The sequence below is a fragment of the Oryza brachyantha genome, chromosome 5, assembly GCF_000231095.2.
Source record: "Oryza brachyantha chromosome 5, ObraRS2, whole genome shotgun sequence".
NCBI classification, from domain to species: Eukaryota; Viridiplantae; Streptophyta; class Magnoliopsida; order Poales; family Poaceae; genus Oryza; species Oryza brachyantha.
The window spans coordinates 5,910,520-5,931,486 of NC_023167.2; the positions used below are offsets into that span (position 1 = coordinate 5,910,520).

At 37.2% G+C, this 20,967-nt stretch overlaps 1 protein-coding gene and 1 non-coding gene across 3 annotated transcripts; one reads left to right on the forward strand and one right to left on the reverse strand.

The window, feature by feature from the left end:
- The first annotated feature begins 2,345 nt into the window (after positions 1 to 2,345).
- TRNAQ-CUG lies at positions 2,346 to 2,418 on the forward strand. The gene has a single exon. It is a non-coding gene; the product is annotated as a tRNA-Gln (tRNA).
- A 447-nt stretch (positions 2,419 to 2,865) lies between these two features.
- On the reverse strand, positions 2,866 to 10,033 carry LOC102707961 (WPP domain-interacting tail-anchored protein 1-like). Of its 2 annotated transcripts, XM_015837865.2 has the most exons (7): positions 9,524 to 10,033; positions 9,007 to 9,100; positions 8,266 to 8,785; positions 6,911 to 7,423; positions 5,657 to 6,795; positions 4,630 to 4,794; positions 2,866 to 3,515 (listed from the first exon to the last, which is right to left on the reverse strand). In XM_015837865.2, the coding sequence occupies exons 3-7, from the start codon at positions 8,279 to 8,281 to the stop codon at positions 3,309 to 3,311; spliced, it is 2,040 nt and encodes a 679-aa protein (XP_015693351.1). In that variant the 5' UTR covers positions 8,282 to 8,785; positions 9,007 to 9,100; positions 9,524 to 10,033; the 3' UTR covers positions 2,866 to 3,308. The 2 variants fall into 2 exon arrangements, with proteins under 2 accessions (XP_015693351.1, XP_006654174.1); XM_006654111.3 differs by lacking the exon at positions 8,266 to 8,785.
- Positions 10,034 to 20,967: the final 10,934 nt, after the last annotated feature.

Consider the following 20,967-nt stretch of genomic DNA (forward strand, 5'->3'; position numbering starts at 1 on the left):
AACTGCTGACGTCCGATTTTTCGGGGTTGGTAACGGTTTTGGTAAAAGATGGATGTATGTCAACTATCCTGTTTAGATAATCAGATGATTTTTTATGTCAAAATGTAAGTGCTCCGGTTATCGTCTTTCGGTAATTGAAAGTAAAACACATACAAGACAATTTTATAATCAAAATCAAGCAGACATTGTAGGAGTTTGAAAATGATTACGATTGGGTGGATCAAAGTGTGCAATAGACGAGATTCACCAACGTTGTCGGCCATGCAGATAATAATTTAGATAGAATAGTTGAATTGGAAACTTCACTTTTGTTATGAAGTTAAATTTACCCTTACTCTCTTAAGCTGATCCAGAAAAGAGGCTTTGCACCATGTAAACTTCCCCCTTCATTATTCATGGATATATATAATCTGCACTACACTAGACAGAGTGGTTCTGTCTGTAGAGAAAATAAAGAGATATGTATATTGTCCCTGGTTTGTTCAGAACTTCCGACAGGATTCAACAAATTAGAATGTCTACTGTTGATAAGAAGAGAAAGCTGACACGTACGTCATAGAAGTTGTTGGAATTGGATGTATATTGCACGTGAGATGTCGGCCCATGGCTGCCTGGAGCGGCGTTGGCGCCAGCTGCATCTTAGGGGATGTTTAGATTGAGAAAATTTTTGAGAAAAATGTCACATTAAATGTTTGATCGGATATTGGAATGAGTTTTTGGACACGAACGAAAAAGTGAATTTCACGGCTAGCCTGAAAACTTCGAGACGAATCTTTTGAGCCTAATTAATTCGTCATTAGCATATGTTGGTTACTGTAGCATTTATGGCTAATCATGGACTAATTAGGCTCAAAAGATTCGTCTAAAGATTTCTTCTGTAACTATGCAATTAGTTTGATTCATCTATATTTAATGTTTTATTGAGGTGTCTAAAAATTCGATATAATGTTTTTGAAAAAAAAATTTAGGAACTAAACGAGGCCTTATACTTCCGGGTTATCCTTTTTCGCTCGGCGGTTTCCATTGCAAGGAAGTTGCTGTTCATTCACCATCTTCATCGTGGTGCGGGGGCGGGTCAGGTGCGCCGCCGCGGATGGTCTCAGCGGCGGCCACCTTCGCATTATTGCGTAGCGGATCCTTCTCAGATTCCTCTCGGATAGAGACCGCGTCGCCGGTGGTGGCATGCTTAATTCTATTCACGGCTACCACCGGAGCGGAAAAGTCTAATGCGCGCGCGGTCGGCTCCAGTCTCTGTACGTATGTATACCCCCTCTTTATTATATATATATATACACACACGTACATTTTAGACCTATATAACTTTATACGTGTAAACTTTTAGACATGTAAAGTTTATAAATTCAAACTTATATAAAGTTTATATAAGTCTATTTCACGTGCACGTTCTTCCAAAAACAAATTTTTTTCTCTATTTTATATGTGTGAAATATTTTTTCCTTTATGTGTATAAAGTTCACATGTATAAATTTATATGTATAAAGATTTTTATATATTAAGTTTATATCAATTATTTTTCGTGTATATGTAATTTTTATATGTATGTATGTAGGTCTATATAAAAAGTTTGCATGTACAAAGTTTACGTGTGTAAAGTTTTCATGTATAAAGTTATGTGTGTAAATACATGTGTGTGTATATATATATAAAGATTGCATGTATAAAATTTATGTGTATAAATACATGTCTATGTGTGTGTGTATATATATATAAAAGTTTGCATGTATAAAGTTATGTGTATAAAGTTTACATGTATAAAGTTTGTGTGTGTATGGGGGTGTTTAGTTGGTGAAATGAAATTTTTTACATGTCACATAAAATGTTTGACTGGATGTCGGAAGGGGTTTTCAGACACGAATGAAAAAACGAATTTTAGAGCTGGCGTGAAAACCGCGAGACGAATCTTTTGAGCCTAATTATTCCATCATTAGCTCATGTGGGTTACTGTATGTGGGTTACTGTAGCACTTATGGCTAATCACGTACTAATTAGGCTCAAAAGATCCGTCTCACGATTTCTCATATAATTGTGTAATTAATTTTTTGTTTTATCTATATTTAATACTCTATTTAGGTTTCCAAAGTTTTCATGTGATGTTTTTGGTGAAAATTTTTGGAAACTAAATAGCCCTTATATATATATACACACACGCGTATGTGTGAGGAGAGGGGTGGGGGGTATATCCGATCCGATCGCTGGCGCGCCGCGGCAGCGACCGCTCGCTCATTAGACCCGCCCCACCGGAGCTCGGCCATCTGCATTGTCGGGCACGGTCCTGTCGTTTTCTAAATTGTCAAAGATATAATTTTTAAAAGGAAACAAAGTCTGATTTCCATGGTCTAGCGGTTAGGACATTGGACTCTGAATCCAGTAACCCGAGTTCAAATCTCGGTGGAACCTTTTTTTTTTTTAGTTTTTCCTATTTATTTCGATGCGTGATATATATAGAAACTAATGCAATCGCTTTCTTAGAAAAATAAAGTTGCGACCTTTTATTTATTTCTATCTGTGATATATATACACAAAGTTCTTTTACAATTGTTGAGGTACTATGTAAAAACATGTCACCTCTATATACAAGATATTTTGATATCAAAAATTTATTTTAATTTTTGATATCTTTAGATATTTTCTCACAGACCATAAAATTTCTCATACACTAATAGCGAAAATACTATACCTTTTTCCTGGATGGTTCAACAAGCATGATATACACTAATATTTAAAATTCTGCCGAAGCATTTTTAAGTAAAGTTGGGCCAATCTTTTACAAGTGCAAAATAAAATTGGTTGACTTTTGGCACCAGCTAATCTCAGTTTGGAAGATTGGTGGGTGAAGAATTCCTTTCTGAATTCCTGTGATATTCAGGTTTTGGTTCTGAATCCCCGCCTGGTTTCAGATTCACAACATTTCCAGCGGCACAGTTTCGGCACTCCCATTATTGACATGGGGGGTGTGACAAGCTTTCAGAAGCTCTCATGTCAGTTTTAGTGGTAAAGGATAGTTCTAATGGGAAGATATAGCATATAATCAAGTGCCACACCAACTCAACCCTATGTCAATAACAATAACTCATCCAGGAGCATCACTCCACAGAGTTCAGGCCAAATCTGAACACTATACATCACAGTCTACACCACCAAAAATTGCTTATTCTATGAGCAGAAAGGGAGGGTGAAAGTGAAACAAAGTTTTTTTTAAAAAAAAAGAAGAAATAAGCAGATGTTAAATGTGGTACACCAGGGAGATGACACTACAGACTATATTAGACATCATTACATTGGACTCTTCACACGAGGCTGCTTTCTTCTGGGAGTGGCAGGTATATGAAGACAGCGACCAACAAGATCAGGAGTGCCAAGGTGATGTACTTCCAGTTCAGCACTGACGGCTGTATGGTCCGCACTGCCTCAGGAATGCCTTCCCCAGCAGAGTTGTCATCCTCTGAAGAGCTTGTCTTATCTTCCTCATTAATAGGATCTACAGATTTCTGAACCTGTACACAATTTCAGTAATGCAACATGAGTTTGAAAACCTCAGAAGTCAGATCCAAATATTATTGATGTTCTTCATTTCAAAAAAAGTAACCAGCATGTTACAGCAGTAGTTTAGGTGTTAAAAAGGATGTTAGATGGATGAAGAGCATTGTAATATAGCCAGTTTTTAAGCTGGACTATTTTATTTGCACTATCCACGAGTTCACAAACTAGAAGGTGGTTGCTTCTGCTTCACTGCAAGGTGCCAGGTGGTAAAACAAATGTTGGATCCATGTTGGTCAGTTGCAAGTTTATTACGGAAATAATTGTTCAGATTTCAAGTTGGACCTACAAGCACCGATGTATGAAGTTGTACGCTCTAAGGACTAAGGTCCAATTTATTCCTTCTCAAAATTATCAATAAAGTACAACGTATCATGCTGACAAGAATGGCTGACACCTCATACAGATATGTTGCCTGTAACCTTACACAAGTGCATTGTAATGGGAGTCAGGAGAAAAATGTTTCATACATATGGGATGAGGATCCTCTGACTTAACTGCATGTGCAGTTGTGCTACTGACATGTGGGCCATAGCAAGGTGGGGCCCACGTGTCAGAGGATCTGTTTCCATACATATGTGTGTTAGTTCAAGCAATTTCAAATCATATTAAGTAGGGATAAGAAAACATAGTAAAAAAAAACTATACCTCATTCGTCAAAAGAAGTAGAAATAACTTGAATTATTTTGCAGGTAACAATATGAATTTAGTACGGATTTTTATTTAGAATGAGATTGACTGCCTTGAGTATATACTAGTGTAGTGTGTATTTGCCACGAATGGGGGGGGGGGGGTGCTTGGCCTGATTCACGTTTTTGTTGCTGACACAACCCAAGTCATACCCAAGAAGCCAAGGCAATTTGGCCAGCTTAGACGAAGCCCAACCCAACCAAAGCCAAACTCAAACTCAAACTAAACTCAAGCTAGACCAAAATGCTTGAATGGTAAAATGTCAACTAACATGTTAATGTGGCATGACTATCAATACACATGTGGATGATGTTGAGCAGCAGTAAGCACCCTTTTTATACTCTACTGTGACAGAGAAAATAAACTAAAGATAATTTTCACCTTAGTCTGTGATGATGAAAAATCAGGAACTATTTCTTGAGCTAATTTAGTAGAATGAAGCTCAGCATCTTTGCCAGTAACATTTTTGCTCAACGGTGTACCATCTTTAACACTTCCTTTGCTCTTCTGAGCTAATATCTTGTTCTTCTTTGTTAACAAAGAAATCTGCAGCCATCAGAAAAGGCCGGCACATCATATATTAAAATATACAAGTACAATAGTTAAGCAAAAAGTTTATAGATATATACTCAGATCACATATTTGTTTCAGGCAAAATCATCAAATAACTAGGAAACTGTTTAAGGAACACATTGCTTCGTATGCAGTACTATATGACTTCACACTGTATTGACTGTAGCACAAAGTCATAAGATGGTAATCATTTTTTTAACTAAAAGTATTTCTCCCTAAAATTATCCAAGACACTACCAATACTTGAATTGGAAAACAAAGCATACCATGGAAAGAGTGTCTTGTTGGCTTTATATAGGAAAACTGTCCACCCTCAAAATTTTGGACTTTTCTATTTACATTTGCAGAACTTTGTACTTTGATTTACAGAAGCTCTGGACAGGTGATCATACACTGTTCGAGATTAGAGATGTCATGCGGGGATCCAATCAAGATGCATGCACATCATTCTTTTATTAGAAAAAAAATCAACTAACTTATATTTACCTCTGTTGACAAGAATAATGAATATGGTTCCATTTGACAAAACACAGACAGCCTTCAAAACAGTCATAAAAAAATCTATGGATTTACTTTGATCCCAAAAGTTATGGGTTGATTTTTAAAATCTACTGGTCCTTTTTGAATCAACTTATTTCTTGCTAAGTTTAAAAGTGAAGATATCAAACCATACTTTGTCATTCATCACACTAAAATTAAATGCTCTAACTGAATATTTGTCTTTCTTTTTTTCTGAATCATGTGTTTCCAAACTGTAGATGAACAACACATATATTTAAAAAGATAAACATTGATAACGACTTTTTGCAAAGAGTGCATTCCGTCATGTATATACCTGATGATGAAGTCGCTCTCTTTCCAATGCAAGTTTTGTGACCAAGTCAGTAATGACTTTGGTTCTCATACCAATGTCCTTGACAGTAGACATCTTAACATGGTTGGCTTCATGTAATGAGTTCTCTAGACTTTCTACTCGACCTCTCAAAAATGATAATTCCTCGCTAAGTTCTAAATTAGTGTCTGTTAACGATGTACATTTTGATTCAGCATTTTGTGCCCTCGTTTCAGCTTTTAAAACCTTTCCCTTCAGATCGTCAATCATATTTTCCATATCTGACATTGTAGATCTCAGCATACTCTGCTGTTCAACAATGGCATCAACAGATGCCTTTGCATGCTCTAATTGGGTATTTGACTCCTTAAGTTTCCTCTCTAAAAGGCTGGCCTTGTCTGAATCATGACTTTTAAGAGAACTTAGCTCCCCATTAAGTTCTACATTAGCTTCAGTTAGCTGCATACACCTTACTTCAGCATTCTGTGCTCTACTTTCTGCTCTTGAGACATCATCTTTGAGACTCTTAATAGTGTTTTCTAATGTGCTTATCTTGGAATGCAGCACATTCTGCTCTTCCTGAAAAGCTTGTGCTGATGCCTTTGCCAATTCCAACTGTGAATCAGATTCGCTCAACTGTTTTTTGAGATCCTTAACCTTGTCCTGCAAGGACAAGAATTCAGGACTTGGATGCGTGAGACTGTAAGCAGTTTCTGTAGCTCCACTCTGTTGACTCTCTTCTTGTAACAAAGATAGTCTTATCAAGCTTTCTTTTAACTTCGACTTCATATCATCCTCCCTGAATCTTGATGCACTTAGTTGGAACTGTATGTTACTAATTCTATCCACGAGTTCCTTTGATGTTCCGAAGAGTATCTCAGAAGCATTTTCTGCTGCATACGCTCTTCCACACAATGATTCAATAGATTCCTCTAGGAAATATTTTTCCTGATCATGATGATGGAGTTTCATTTTGAGTTCTTCTATGATAAATCTTGATTCAGAAAGCTTTTTTTCAAGATCGAGCTCACTTGCTATCGATTGTTCTAACATGTGCAAAACATTTCTTCGTTGACTCTCTGTCTGCATACTAGTGTGGGAAGACATAATGCCATTTTCATACCCACTGTCTTCAGTAATTCCTGCATAATTGTAGTTAGAAAAGAATGCTAATAGATCTTCAGTGATTCCTGCATAATTGTAGTTAGAAAAGAATGCTAATAGATGCATATAGAACCTAGGGTAATTAAGCATTACCTTCTTCGTCACGGGAAAACTCTATGGCTTTCTCAAACTTGGCCGACTCTTTTCTGATATCAGAAATTAAATCCTTCATCTGGTTTAAAGACACCATAGCAGCATCCAACTTAGCTTTAATCTTGCCTCCAGATTCATCTTCATAAACCTTGTGCTCGACATTTTGAATATCATTTTGAAGAGAAGTGATCATTTCATCCAACTCCCTGACTTCTGCATCTCGAATACCATATAGGATGTCTAATTCAAAAGCACTCTTGGCAGTCTCGGAAGAAACAGATTCATCTTCCAATATAGGAGGCTCAAAATCAGTAGCCATGCGAGCTATCTCCATCACCAACATCTCCAAATTTAGTAATTTCTCAGAGGCAAATGGAACCTCAAGTTCCACTCTAGTAAGAATATCCATATTGCTTCCTTCTATATTCATCCCATTTCCATGACACCGCACATTTTCTTGAGAATAGTAATCATCTATACTGTTCTGGACATCCATAACTCCCTTTGAGCCTCCTGCACATTTGGCAATATACCAAAAGGAAAACATATGAGATAAAAGAACTAACGGGGGGAACAGATCAGATGAAAACAAATAATCCAAACTCATGATCTAACACCAAAACACGATGAAATTGGGGTCTCCCCATTCATGTCAGTAACCTTCTCCATATTTTCACTTATACTTATGCTTATAACCCAAAATTTGAATTTTCAAACTTAAATTTACAGTTGATTTTGGGGTTTTTTTCATCGAAGTTTATTTTCGAGACTTGGCTTTTAGATCGCTAAGAATATGTGCACAAAAGTTTTATTCACAAATTATTTTTCATTTCCAAACAACAATCACCTTGATTTTGCCCCTCAAAGTCGGGTTTCTCGTTCATGAACGGCTAGAGTGGGCCGAGTGGCCACTTTCCACGTGGGCCTGATATGGGTAGGCATCAACACGCTCGGCCCATGGTGAGGACGGCCCATTTATTCTATATACAGTCATGGGCCGGCCTATCTATGGTATATATGGTTTTTTTACTTTATGGGTATAAAGTTTTTTAGTATGAAATTTGCATGTATAAATTTATATGTATAAAGATTTTTCTATATTAAGTTTATATCTATTATTTTTTGTGTATATGTAATTTTTATATGTATGTATGTGTGTATATATATAATGTTTCATGTACAAAGTTTACATGTATAAAGTTTATGTGTATAAAGTGTGTATATATATATAATTTACATGTATAAAGTTTATATATATAAGTTTACATGTCTAAAGTTTGTAGGTATAATCTTATAATCCATAGTACAACTAATAGTTGTGAAATGTGATATATTTATTTCTTGGAATGTATTACCTTGAAATACTTCCATCTAACGTCGGTGGAGTTCTCATGTATTGGTTCTGGCTTCTTAAGTAGAAGTTGATGAAGCTTTAGAACAGCTAGAAGGCACATATTGAAGTGCCTACTCACAGTCTGACCACTTCTAAAAAAAAAACCCTATTGTTCTATTCTTCAAATGGTGAGACAGTATATATAGAAATGAAGCTAATGATTCTTCTAATGGCATATTCCTTGTATCCTCCAAACCTCCTACATCCCTAATCATACCACATAAAATGTGAAATGTCTTCCTATCCATTCAAAGCTCGCTTATACAAGCGATATCACTCTCACAAATAAGTTGGAATAGTCGCTCACTCCTAAGTTCTCTAATCTTGACCCTTCTCTCTATTTTCCAACATTTTCTTTTATATGCAATTACAAACAGTACAACAATATAATAATACATAAGTGTAACGGCAATCATCATATTTCTAAGTCCTAAATTTCTTCTCCGCGTTTTGGTACACAAGGGAAGACGAGCCATAACTCTCTACAAAAATATAGCAGTAGAGGTAAAATTCAGATTTGTTTCAACAGAAAAGATACAATTATAATTCAGAAAATGCACTAGTTCTGCACAGGCCTATTAAAAGGCAGCATATACATGCCACTTTCGATAAGCGTGAAAGTTCTATAAAAAAACTAAAGCTGAATTGGAAAGGTAAGACTGCAAACAACATGAACACCAATTTTGTTGGTTATACTACATACCTGCACGAATGCCAATATACAGCTCCCCTTCAATGTGAAGACGATGAACAATAGCTTTTTCTAGTACCTCTTGAATCTTCTTCTAGGACACATGCTATTATGGCCAAATATCACTGTTAGGATTCTTGAAATTAAGATCACACAGAATGGTGTCATACAAACGTGTTGGAGTGATGCAAACCCAACACAGGTATTAACAAACTAAGCCTGACAGAGTTCGTACATATTACTGAATACTCAAATATCGATCGATCATACTAAATAAATATGTTGGTAACAGAAAAGGTGAAATATTAATATTTACAGATGTAAGAGAATATCACAAAAGTTAGCTAGAAGCTAGCTAGCTCTATTATCACAAGCTTTAGTGGTAAAATTCAGAACAACATTGTTCATCAGAAGCAGCAATAATCCATGGTAAATTAATTAAAGAAAAGATCACAAGCTTGCATCATCAGCATCACAGACAGTGCAACCTCATGACCCAAAATCAAGAAAAGAATGAAAGGGATGTTACCGGTGAGGGAGTAGTTGGGGAAGAACAGTACGCGGAGCACGGTGAGGTCGCCGGCGACGGCAAGAACGGGTTGTAGGCGAGCAGGAGCTCCTGGAACGCGGAGACGTTGGCCAGGAACCCCGGGAACGCGCCGGAGATGAAGTTCTGTATCAGGTTGAGCACGACGAGCGACGGGAACCCGCCGCCGTAGGCCGCCGGGAGCTCGCCGGAGAAGTTGTTCGACGCGAGGTTGAGCGCCTCGAGCGCCGGGAGAGCGGCGAGGCAGGGCGGCAGCGGCCCGGCGAGGTCGTTCGACGACAGGTCGAGGTGCTACAGCGCCCCCAGCGAGCAGAGCGCGACGGGGAATCCGCGAGGCTTGGCGAGGTGACGCCGATGGATCCCAGGGCCGGGGATGGAGCGTCACCGGCCGGGGGCTGGAGGTGGAGCGTCGCCGGCCGCGTGCGCTGAACGGCGGAGGCGCGTGCGCGAGAACAGCCGCGGCGGCGTGTGCGCGAGATCTGGCTAGGTCACGCGAGGCTTCCGTAACAGATACAGCTCGATTACTGCTGTATCAATTTAGTTTGGGTTCAGTTTGGAAAATACTTTTCGCCAAAACATCGTATTGGATTTACGGTCACACATTTAAAACATTAAACGTAGTCTAATTATAAAACAAATTTAAGATTGCGTCTGAAAACCGCGAGACGAATCTTTTAAGTCTAAATAATCCGTTATTAGCACATGTTAGTTACTGTAGCGCTTATGGCTAATCATGTACTAATTAGGCTCAAAAGATTCGTCTGACGATTTTCTCCATAACTGTGCAATTAGTTTTAATGTTCAAGTATATTTAATGCTTTATTTAGATGTCCAAAGATTTGATGTGATAGTTTTTGGGAAAAGTTTTTAGAACTAAACATGACCTTAATATTGGGCCAGAATTGGATTCCACGGTATGGGCCCTTTTAAAACAAACGTAGATAACGTTTTGAGTTTACGGTGTGATCCGATACGGACCAGATTGGGCCGAATCAAACAGCTCCTAAAAGGTTTGATTCCTTTGTACTACAATCAAAGTCGTTCCTGCATCACAATCAAAGCAAACATTACCTTTGGTTTATGACCAAAATGCATATCTTCACTCTAGCAGCCTTTCCCTTGGTTCATCAAAATCCCTGAAGCACACGCAGAACCAGCACGACCGAGAATGTTACAAAATGTTAAAATAGAACTGAAATATCGTGTACTCAAGGAGGAATTGCATATCGGGGGATTGCGATGTGCGAGGCGGTGGAAGAACAAGAAGAAGAGACGAGGAGAGGCTTCTTCGGAGGCGGCGGAAAAACTGCTGCTGCAACATGGCCATGGCGTCCAATCGAACTGGAGACCTAGATTTCTTGGCCCCTACTTCACCATGAAGTCGTCAAAGATGAACGCAACTCCCTCTCCGGTCAACTGCGAGCCCGCTTTCTCCCCAACGACGTCTATGACCACGAGGGGTGAAATCGGGTCGGTCGGATCACAACATTTCCATACCCTAACCAATATTTTCTTTTGAATTAAGAACCGGGTATAGGTAGTATCGATAATATATTCCTTGTCCTGTATGCTAACCCATATTTTTTTCTCAAAATCGGATTCAAAAACAGGTACTTTTATACCTCATATATATATATATATATATATATATATATATATATATATATATATATATATATATATATATATATATATATATAATCTAGAAAAGTAATTAGAATTTTAAAATGATACTTTAAGGAAAAATATACAATACTACTCGTGAGCTCATAAAATAGTGATTAACTTAAATTTTATCATGTTTATACGTGGACTCATAATATATTTTATTATATATTTAATAATATGGGACATTCTGTTGGACATAGCTCTTTCCATGTCCTAATCCATTTTTTTTTGCAGATTCAGGTCCAAACTCGGATAATATCGGGTATCCATTTTCTTTTCTATATTATTCCCATGAGCCTCAGGTTAGACGGGCCGGTAGAAAATACCCGTCCCTATTTCATCCATAGCAACGACCACCGCCGGCCATGGATGCCCAAGCTCTGTGCTCAGGCCGAGACAGCTATGGGGCCCATGGGCCTCCACGTCGCCTATGGGCCGCACGTGCGCCTAGGTGGCACGCACGTCTCCGTGTTTTTCTTTTTATTTTCTTCCATTTCTCAAAAGGAAGAGAAAGAGAGAGAGGCCACCTCATCTCGCGTCGCTTCGAGACGGAGGAGATTGTGAGTGGGCAACGACGACCTGCCTGCCTCCGGCTTCGACCACAGGTAACGCCCAGCCCAGCATCCCCCCTCTCCCCCATCCCACCACCGCCGCAGACTCCGTCTCCTCCTGCATAGGCACGGCGCGAGGGTGCGCCTCCACTACTGTAGTCTGTGTCTGTGCGGTTCACTGGTGGTTGGTAGGTCGACACTCTCAGCTGTGAGCGCCGTAGATTCGGGGGCCAAACGCTTGCCCGCCCAGGGACGCTGAATCTGGATCAGCCGGCGGGTGGACTAGTTTGATGCTTGTGGGAGTTGGGAGGACGGCTGTATTACCATCAGCCTTGGGTAGATACGACATACGAGCTCGGTTTGGCTCACGGCAGGTCGTGTGCACAAAAGCAAAGTTGTACTGTATTTCCACCGTCCATGAATCAATGTGATTGTTATTTACAAATGAAAAATAATTTGTGAATAAAACTTTTATACACGTATTCTTAGTGATCTAAAATCTAAGACTGTAAATTAAACTTCGATGAAAAAACCCCAAAATTAACTTTAAATTTAAGTTTAAAAAATTAAATTTGGATTATAAGCATAAGTATAAGCAAAAATATGGAGAAGATTACTGACATGAATGGGGAGACCCCAATTTCGTCATGTTTTGGTGTTAGATCATGAGTTTGGATTATTTGTTTTCATCCGATTCCCCTTGTTAGTTCTTTTATCTCATATGTTTTCCTTTTGGCATATTGCCAAATGTGCAGGAGGCTCAAAGGGAGTTATGGATGTCCAAAACAATATAAATGATTACTATTCTCAAGAAAATGTGCGATGTCATGGAAATGGGATGAATATAGATGGAAGCAATATGGATATTCTTACTAGAGTGGAACTTGAGGTTCCATTTGCCTCTGAGAAATTACTAAATTTCGAGATGTTGGTGACGGAGATAGCTCGCATGGCTACTGATTTTGAGCCTCCTATATTGGAAGATGAATCTGTTTCTTCCAAGACTGCCAAGAGTTCTTTTGAATTAGACATCCTGTATGGTATTCGAGATGCAGAAGTCAGGGAGTTGGATGAAATGATCACTTCTCTTCAAAATGATATTCAAAATGTTGAGCACAAGGTTTATGAAGATGAATCTGGAGCACTATTCCAAATGTCTGGCTATAGCTGCCGCTAAAGTTGTTTAAGAAGGATTTCGCGCTATAGCTTCATTTAGCCCGCTATTAGCCGCTATGGCTCCATTTAGCCGGCTATTAGTTGTTTGGAAGGGTCAACCGCTAAATGTCTTAGCTCGCTATTTAAAACCTTGATCTGGAGGCAAGATTAAAGCTAAGTTGGATGCTGCTATGGTGTCTTTAAATCAGATGAAGGATTTAATTTCTGATATCAGAAAAGAGTCGGCCAAGTTTGAGAAAGCCATAGAGTTTTCCCGTGACGAAGAAGGTAATGCTTAATTACCCTAGGTTCTATATGCATCAATTAGCATTCTTTTCCAACTACAATTATGTAGGGATTACTGAAGACGGTGGGTATGAAAATGGCATTTTGTCTTCCCACACTAGTATGTAGACAGAGAATCAACGAGGAAATATTTTGCACATGTTAGAACAATCAATAGCAAGTGAGCTCGATCTTGAAAAAAGCTCTCTGAATCAAGATTTATCATCGAAGAACTCAAAATGAAACTCCACCATCATGATCAGAAAAAATATTTCCTGGAGGAATCTATTGAATCATTGTGTTGAAGAACCTTTGCAGCAAAAAATGCTTATGAGATACTCTTGGGAACATCAAAGGAACTTGTGGATAGAATTAGTACCATACAGTTCCAACTAAGTGCATCAAGATTCAGGGAGGATGAAATGAAGTCAAAGTTAAAAGAAAGCTTGATAAGACTATCTTCATTTCAAGAACAGAGTCAACAGAGTGGAGCTACAGGAACTACAGGTTGTGGCCTCACTGTTGTTCCGCACATTGAGTCAAGAGCGAGGCACTTTAGGACCAAGTTTGGTGCAATTAAGGTTATGCTCAACAAAAGTGGCTTTGCTTGGGATGAAAGTAGAAAGATGGTGCAGTGTGAGAAGCAACAACATGATGAACATTACAAAGTAAGTCCTTGAACTAATTATCGATTATGTCTATTTCTGTTTTATGAACTGGTAGAAACAAGTTTAAAATTAGTTTGCTTGCAAAGACTGCCCACATTGTGACATATCCTTGTGTTTTTTACTTTACAGAAAAACAACGAGGCAAAAGGCTTGTATGGTGTAGCATTTTCTCACTATGATAGATTAGCTACAATTTATGGGAGGGACATTGCTACTAGAGAAGGTGCTGAAGGACTTGGTGAAGCTATTGCCAACGTGGAGAAAGAAATTGAAGTTCAAGATGTCGAAGATGACGAAAAAGAGAGCGTGTCTAGACAAGTGCATCGACAAAGCTTTGATACATCAGCACCTCGACGGAGCTTTGATTCAGCGACACCTCGATGGAGCGTTGATTCAACCGCTTTAAGCTCTAAGAAGAGAAAGAAAGACAAGGATATCTACAAATGGAAGGGTACCTTGCCAAGTGATCCTTTTATGGATGTCTTTGTGGATGTTCAAGGCGATTTAAAAAGTGTTTCACAACACGTGGGAACAATGGCAGCCTCTATGCAACGCAAAGTTGAGATTTAGGAGAAGGCAATTGCTAAAGACGACCCACATCAAAAACTGTAGACTGAAGCTATGCTTGAGTTGCAAAAGCTTGAGTTGACCGGTACTGAAGTTGTAGGTGTTGCATCTATTTTTATGAAAGTGTTGGCTTAGATGAGTATGCTTCTAGCTCTTCCAGCGTCTCTTAGGAGGGAGTACGTGATGAAATTCTCACCGGTAATTCACTTTATCATTTTACATGTTAAAGACTAGTAACAATGCAATGGGTCTGTATGGTTCTAGGTCTTTCGCTTGTGATGGTAGTTACTTATTCATTTAGTTAAGCTTCTTTGCTCTGATGCAGCAGCTCTTGCTTCGATAATGTCACTTTCCTTTTCTTTCACTAATTTTATTAATCATTGTATGCTTGCATATAATGTTCCACTAATTTCTGGAATTTTTCATTACCCGATGAAGCAAAGAACTAAAGTGTTGTCTCTTGGCTCTCAATCATTTGATGCCAGGCTTTGTCTACAAATTTAAAGTGCAGTCTTCGGCTACTCATCATGAGTCCTAACTACATATGAGATTCTATCTAATAATTTTAGTTTCAAGTCATAACTTTGAATGCCTGAATGTATAAAACTCTAAATTTATGAATGTCTTGTGTGTACGTTGAAACAAGCACATGTGACAGCACAAGAATTTTAGTCTTGTTTATTTTGGTCTGAGGTTTTATTACTATGAGTTTTTTTAGGTAATCTTTACTTTTGGTGAAAGAGTGTGCTAAGATTCCTGTTCTAAACCTTGCAAGTTATTATTCCTGTAGCTTTCTATCTTTTTACTGTTCACAATGTAGTTTCCTGTGTTAATCCATTCTGAAATTTCTCAAATTATCGTTGTTGTATTCTTATAGGGTGCATTAGACTGATGTTATATATATTTTTCAGTTTGGTGTGCAGCTTCTTCCAATTTAATTAATGAGTGCAGCTTGGTGTGCAGCTGTGAAAATTTGTGTTACTTGAAACGTGCATTAGACTTTTCTGTTACTTAAAAAAATGGATATATATATATATATATATCCATTAGACTTTTCTGTTACTTGAAACGTGCAGCTGTGAAAATTTGTCAAATGGTAGTGACAAATTAAGGAGAGTGAAAATTTATCAGCTTCGTGGAAACAAACGAAGTCAGTTGCAGTGACATGTTCACTGGCATCTATTACATGTCCACCTATCCAAACAACGTGATCTAGACCCTTTGCGTTACATCAGCAAAACAAACAAAGCCTGTAATTTGATACCATGTAAATGGTTGCCGCCAAATCCGATTCCAATAACATTTACGATACAACGATCCAACCAAACAACACCTTAATGTTATCTTATTCCTTGCAAATTCCCATTTAAGTATCTAATCTCGTCCTAGGAATAATCTCGGACCTTCTAGTTTTTGAAAGCAAACCTCTTTGCATATGTTCCATTGGAAATGTTTGAACTCGGTCTTGTTGTTGTTTCAGAAAGTTTCATGAATTAGATATAAAATTTGTAATTGGGAGGAGATAGGCTACATATTGAAGTAGATATGGACTCTCCATGTAAATGATTAGATATTGAATATTGGAATTAAAACCGGACTGCCAAATGTGCTGGGGATGGGGATCTGATTGTTCAAAGCAGTGTGCCCAACTTCCGAAAAAGCATTAAAAAGCATGGCACTAAGAGGCATGTTTTATGTGATAATTGCGATTCAGTGAGAAGTTTGAAGAAATTTGTTCCGTACATATTAACATATTGTTGTATCAATAAAATCAACTCATGGTCACAGCTGGTAAGTCTGTTTTCCTCCTTGTTTTGTTGCATTTTGATGCTTTGCAACAACTATAGTTTTCCATATACTTCGCAACATAACTATTTATTTCATCTGTTCCGTGCGACTTGTTCTGCCCTGTGTTATGCAAATAGTTCTAACTATTATTGTTGTTTACTATCAATAAATATTTTATTTTGTATCAAAAATCAAAGATGATCACTAGCGCAGTTTATTTGGGGGATTTGCCTACTGTATTTTACAATGCAATTAATCTCTTGTCAGACCATACACTAGATTTGTTTATTTCATGTTTTGTTTACATGACACAAAGATCTTTATTTCTGTATTTAACACCCTGTTTATTGGTTCATTAGGAAAAGAGAAAATGCCATCTATTTATGATGAAAGGAAGGGTTTTACTCGGAGGGATCTCTTACTTAAGATCAGTGTGAAGCGCAAAAAAATATTAGGAAGAGAACAAGGTGCTTGAGGTGAAGGTTGTTGAATGGCATGCTACATCTAGGTCATGCCTTCGCATTGTCAAAGCTTGAGTTTGCTGCTGCATACCACGGACTCCATGGCTCAAATGTATTTTTACCCTTTGCTTTTCATTGTACTAGAATGCCAATCAAGGCATCGACTGATAAAACTTGCTAAGAGCATATCTAAGAGAATGATCATCTCACTTGCCATACTTAAATTTGGTAATTTTGCACAAAAAATGCCCTCCAAGAGAATGACTATTTTGACTTGTCATGTCATTTGAATGACTAAACTTGAGTCCTCAATGGTTAAATCTAGCGACTCATTCCCTCACTAGCACAGTTGCTATCCATGGGTCCCACGTGGGTGGGATCCTCTTGTCATCCCCCTTGCCATAATTTGGAGAGTGGGGATGGATAGTCTCTTGGAGATGGTATATGAATTTGATGCCAAAACTAAACTGAATGGCTAAATTTTGACTCGTAAAGATGCTCTAAAGAGATAGAAAAGTATGGCAATCCTCCGGTGATCCCATCAACCTATAAGAATTAAAAAAAAGTTGAGTTAACAATTGATAGAAGTTATAACTAGACCACTGTTAATCCCCAAGATAAGTAGAGTAAGAGATCTAAGGCAGTGGCAAAATCTGGTCCATATAAATCCCAGTGGGATATCATGAGGAGCTTTTGCCTTGCTGATGGAGAGATTGCCAAATTTCAAAATCCTTATCATTGGCTGAGCTACTTTCCTCCATTGGCCATGTAATATCTCAAGGCTTTCGGGCCAAGTTATGATTGGAGGCACTCATTTATAACCACTGACATGAATCCATTCTATGAAACAAGCATAAATTATTCGCAACTAATAACATCTTAGAGCTACATAAAAAATGCCCACCCAACTACATATGTGTTGTTGATTTGACTAAGGCTGCGTTCGGGAGTGGTGTGGGTAGGGTAAGTTATCCGGCGTGGAAAACGTGGTAATAGATTAGTATATGATTAATTAATCATTAATTATTAAAAAAATATAAAATAGATTAATATGATTTTTTAAAACAACTTTTATATAGAAAATTTTTGCAAAAAATACACCGTTTATCAGTTTGGGAAGCGTGCGCGCGGAAAACGAGGGTAGTCAGATAACTTACCCTCGTAGACGAACACGGTCTAAGGCAGCATTCCTCTCACCGGTTTCAAACACGAGATTCCCTCGTTTTTTACACACAGGCTTCCTAAAATGCTAAACGGTGTATTTTTTGTAAAATTTTTCTACAGGAAAGTTGTTTTAAAAAATCATATTAATCTATTTTATATTTTTTTACTAATTAATAATTAATTAATTATGTACTAATCTATTACTGCGGTTTCTGTTTCAGATAACTAACACTCGTATAAGTTATGCCGACCGCGGCGTAAGTAGTAGAAGAATCATAGCCGCAATTTAGTTTTTTTTACTATATGGAAAAAATGGAATCTATTTGACTGGAACACATGTTTACATTGTTGTCACAAAATATAGTTCTTAGATATAGGCATGATTAGCATCGAGCACTTGTTAAAGTCGAGAAAAAACCACATTCCAGCTAATTTAGTGGAGCAGAAAGAAATTACAAAAATGGAATAAAGAGATCCTAAAAATATTGGAATATATTTATTTAAATTAAAACACATAATTTCCCGGCCTCCTATTTTTTGGAGAGCCCGTGTGACTGCTTAAGTACTCAGAGACGGGCCGAGAAGTTAATTTTAAATTCCTCATCAAATATCAAAATATATTGTTTTCTGATATCGATGCTTCAAAATATGGGATTTGTGAAATTTACTTCTTAAAATTTCATTGTGAACATGAAACTTCTAATGTTGCATCATCAATTCATTTGTGTGTTTAGTTCCAGCTGCTGGCAGTTCCTTGGAGGCCTTGGCCTATGAATATGGAATTTCATCAATGATTCAACTCAAGAGAAGCTCCTTTTCATTGCCGGACTTCATGGAACTTTTTCTGTTAGCCGCTTAGAATATTTGGAAGGAGAGGAATGGTCTGATTTTTCAAAATAATAGACCTTCTCTTCGGTCTTGGAGAGCTAATTTAAAGGCAGATCTTAGTCTACAATTAATTAGGCTAAAATAAACTCATCATATATGATCGTTCAATCCTGGATCGACTAATTGTAAACGTTCTTTGTAGTTTTCTTTATTAATGAAAATATACCGTGGGGACTTCCCTCACCGTCTTTTGATAAAAAAAATGTTGCAGCACCAATGCAGCATGCTTGAGCATATAAGCACAGCTACAGCAATAATTAGTAAACTTCAAAGTTGGTAATTATTTATTACCCTTTCCTGAGTCCACAAATCGAACAGATCTGCATGACTCATGATATTTTGTCACAAATAACCTTTAAAATCAAAGAAAAAATGAGTATGCATCAATCCCCAGGAAATAAAGTGGAGGTGCAATAAACTAACATAATAGCGCTCAGAACAAACAAAAGTAACATAATACAGAAAAAAAAAGATACTGGACGAGCATAGCATAGATCATATAAACATGTATTGAACCATGTGAATTTTATATCAAAATAAAAGTAGCACTAAAACCCTTGGATAACAGGGAAACAAACAATGCTTACACCTTAAAATTGCATACAGCGAATTTTTTTTTATTTTTTAAACCTTTTTAATAAATAATTTTATTATTAAACCTCTGGGAAAAATATTTACACCCTATGAACCTTTTGGCCACGCCACCAATATTGGTGTGACGAAACGGCTTACCACGCTATTGTCGGTGGCGTGGTAGCAAGACTGCCACACTATTGCCATGCCGATCAGACGGCGTGGCAACATTTTCTTGCCACGGCACGACCAAAATGTTCAGTTTTGAAAAATTTTTGTTCGGTGGTTTAGTAATAAAATTACTTACTAAAAAGGTTTATTTAATATAAAAAAATTTCACGCCGACCAACTCTATGGTGCTATTTTTTCATAATCCGCTAAACAACCATCTAGTTCTACAAAACCCTGAAGAATACATAAATTCCAGCAAAGTCTCAAAATATGCACTAATAGAAAAATGTGCCTAGATTTATTCCCAGAGCGCAGCGCACGGCGCAGCTGCAAAAACCAATTTAAAGATGAGTTTGTTGGCACCTAGAACCTCAGTTCGATACATTATCCACTGTGCTATGAAGTCATATTGATCTATTGATAAGTACGAGTCCAATTGAACCAGCTCTCAGGCGATTCGGTTATGATACGCCGGAACGGATTGACGAATGACGGGAGCTTTAACAATTTTATAATAACACTAAATTTAAGCTTTTGAGTTGTACTAGTTGTACATTCAACTCAATAGGTAAAAATATGATAGGACCCTCTTAATCTTTCTTTTTTATTTTCTTCAGATAGGTTCGTTAGTGCTATAAAGTTGCACATTTTCTCTTTCTACGAGAAACATCTTTACGCCCTTAGTTCTATACTATAAAAAAGATTTACCTAAATTTATCTATATAACAATATAGCATAAATATGAATCTAGACAAGACCAAAAATTTTTATAATATAAAACAGAGGGAATAATCAAGATGGTAAACTCATTTTTCCCAAAAAACGTTACATAAGTAATTTACAATATTATGATGCCATTCATAAAAAAAGAAGAAGAAAGGAACAACTTTCTACTCACAGCCACACCTGATACTCATCTATCTTACTTTTCCATCATAAATTATTTTTAGTCTTATCATGTGTATTCATCGAAAAAACGTTCTATTTAGTGGACATTTTTTCACAATAGCCAAAACACGTGATGTGTGTCCAATGGTATATCTAGGATTTAAAGTATAGGTGATCTACTTGCACAAACTATTTTAAACAACACAACTGTAATTCTCCAACACATAAAATAATTTTGATAAAAATATATCATGCTATATTAACATAGTTTTTATTTTTTCAATTGATTTTTCTTTCTTTTTTCTAATATATATGCGTCTTTAACTATAATATTTTTAGTAACCATGGGACCACCCTCTAGCTCCGCCTATGTGTATACCACACTTTTTTATTTACATACTTAATATTATTATAATAAAAATAATATATCATTCACGAAATAAGATCAATATTTTTTTTTCAATTAAAGCAACACGTGCATAAGTATCTCACTTTACCTAAAAAAATAATTTATACCAATATAATTTTTTTCACATTATTATTACGTTTATATAGCAGATATTTAACGTGCCACATTTCAACAAAAGAAAACCCGCTGG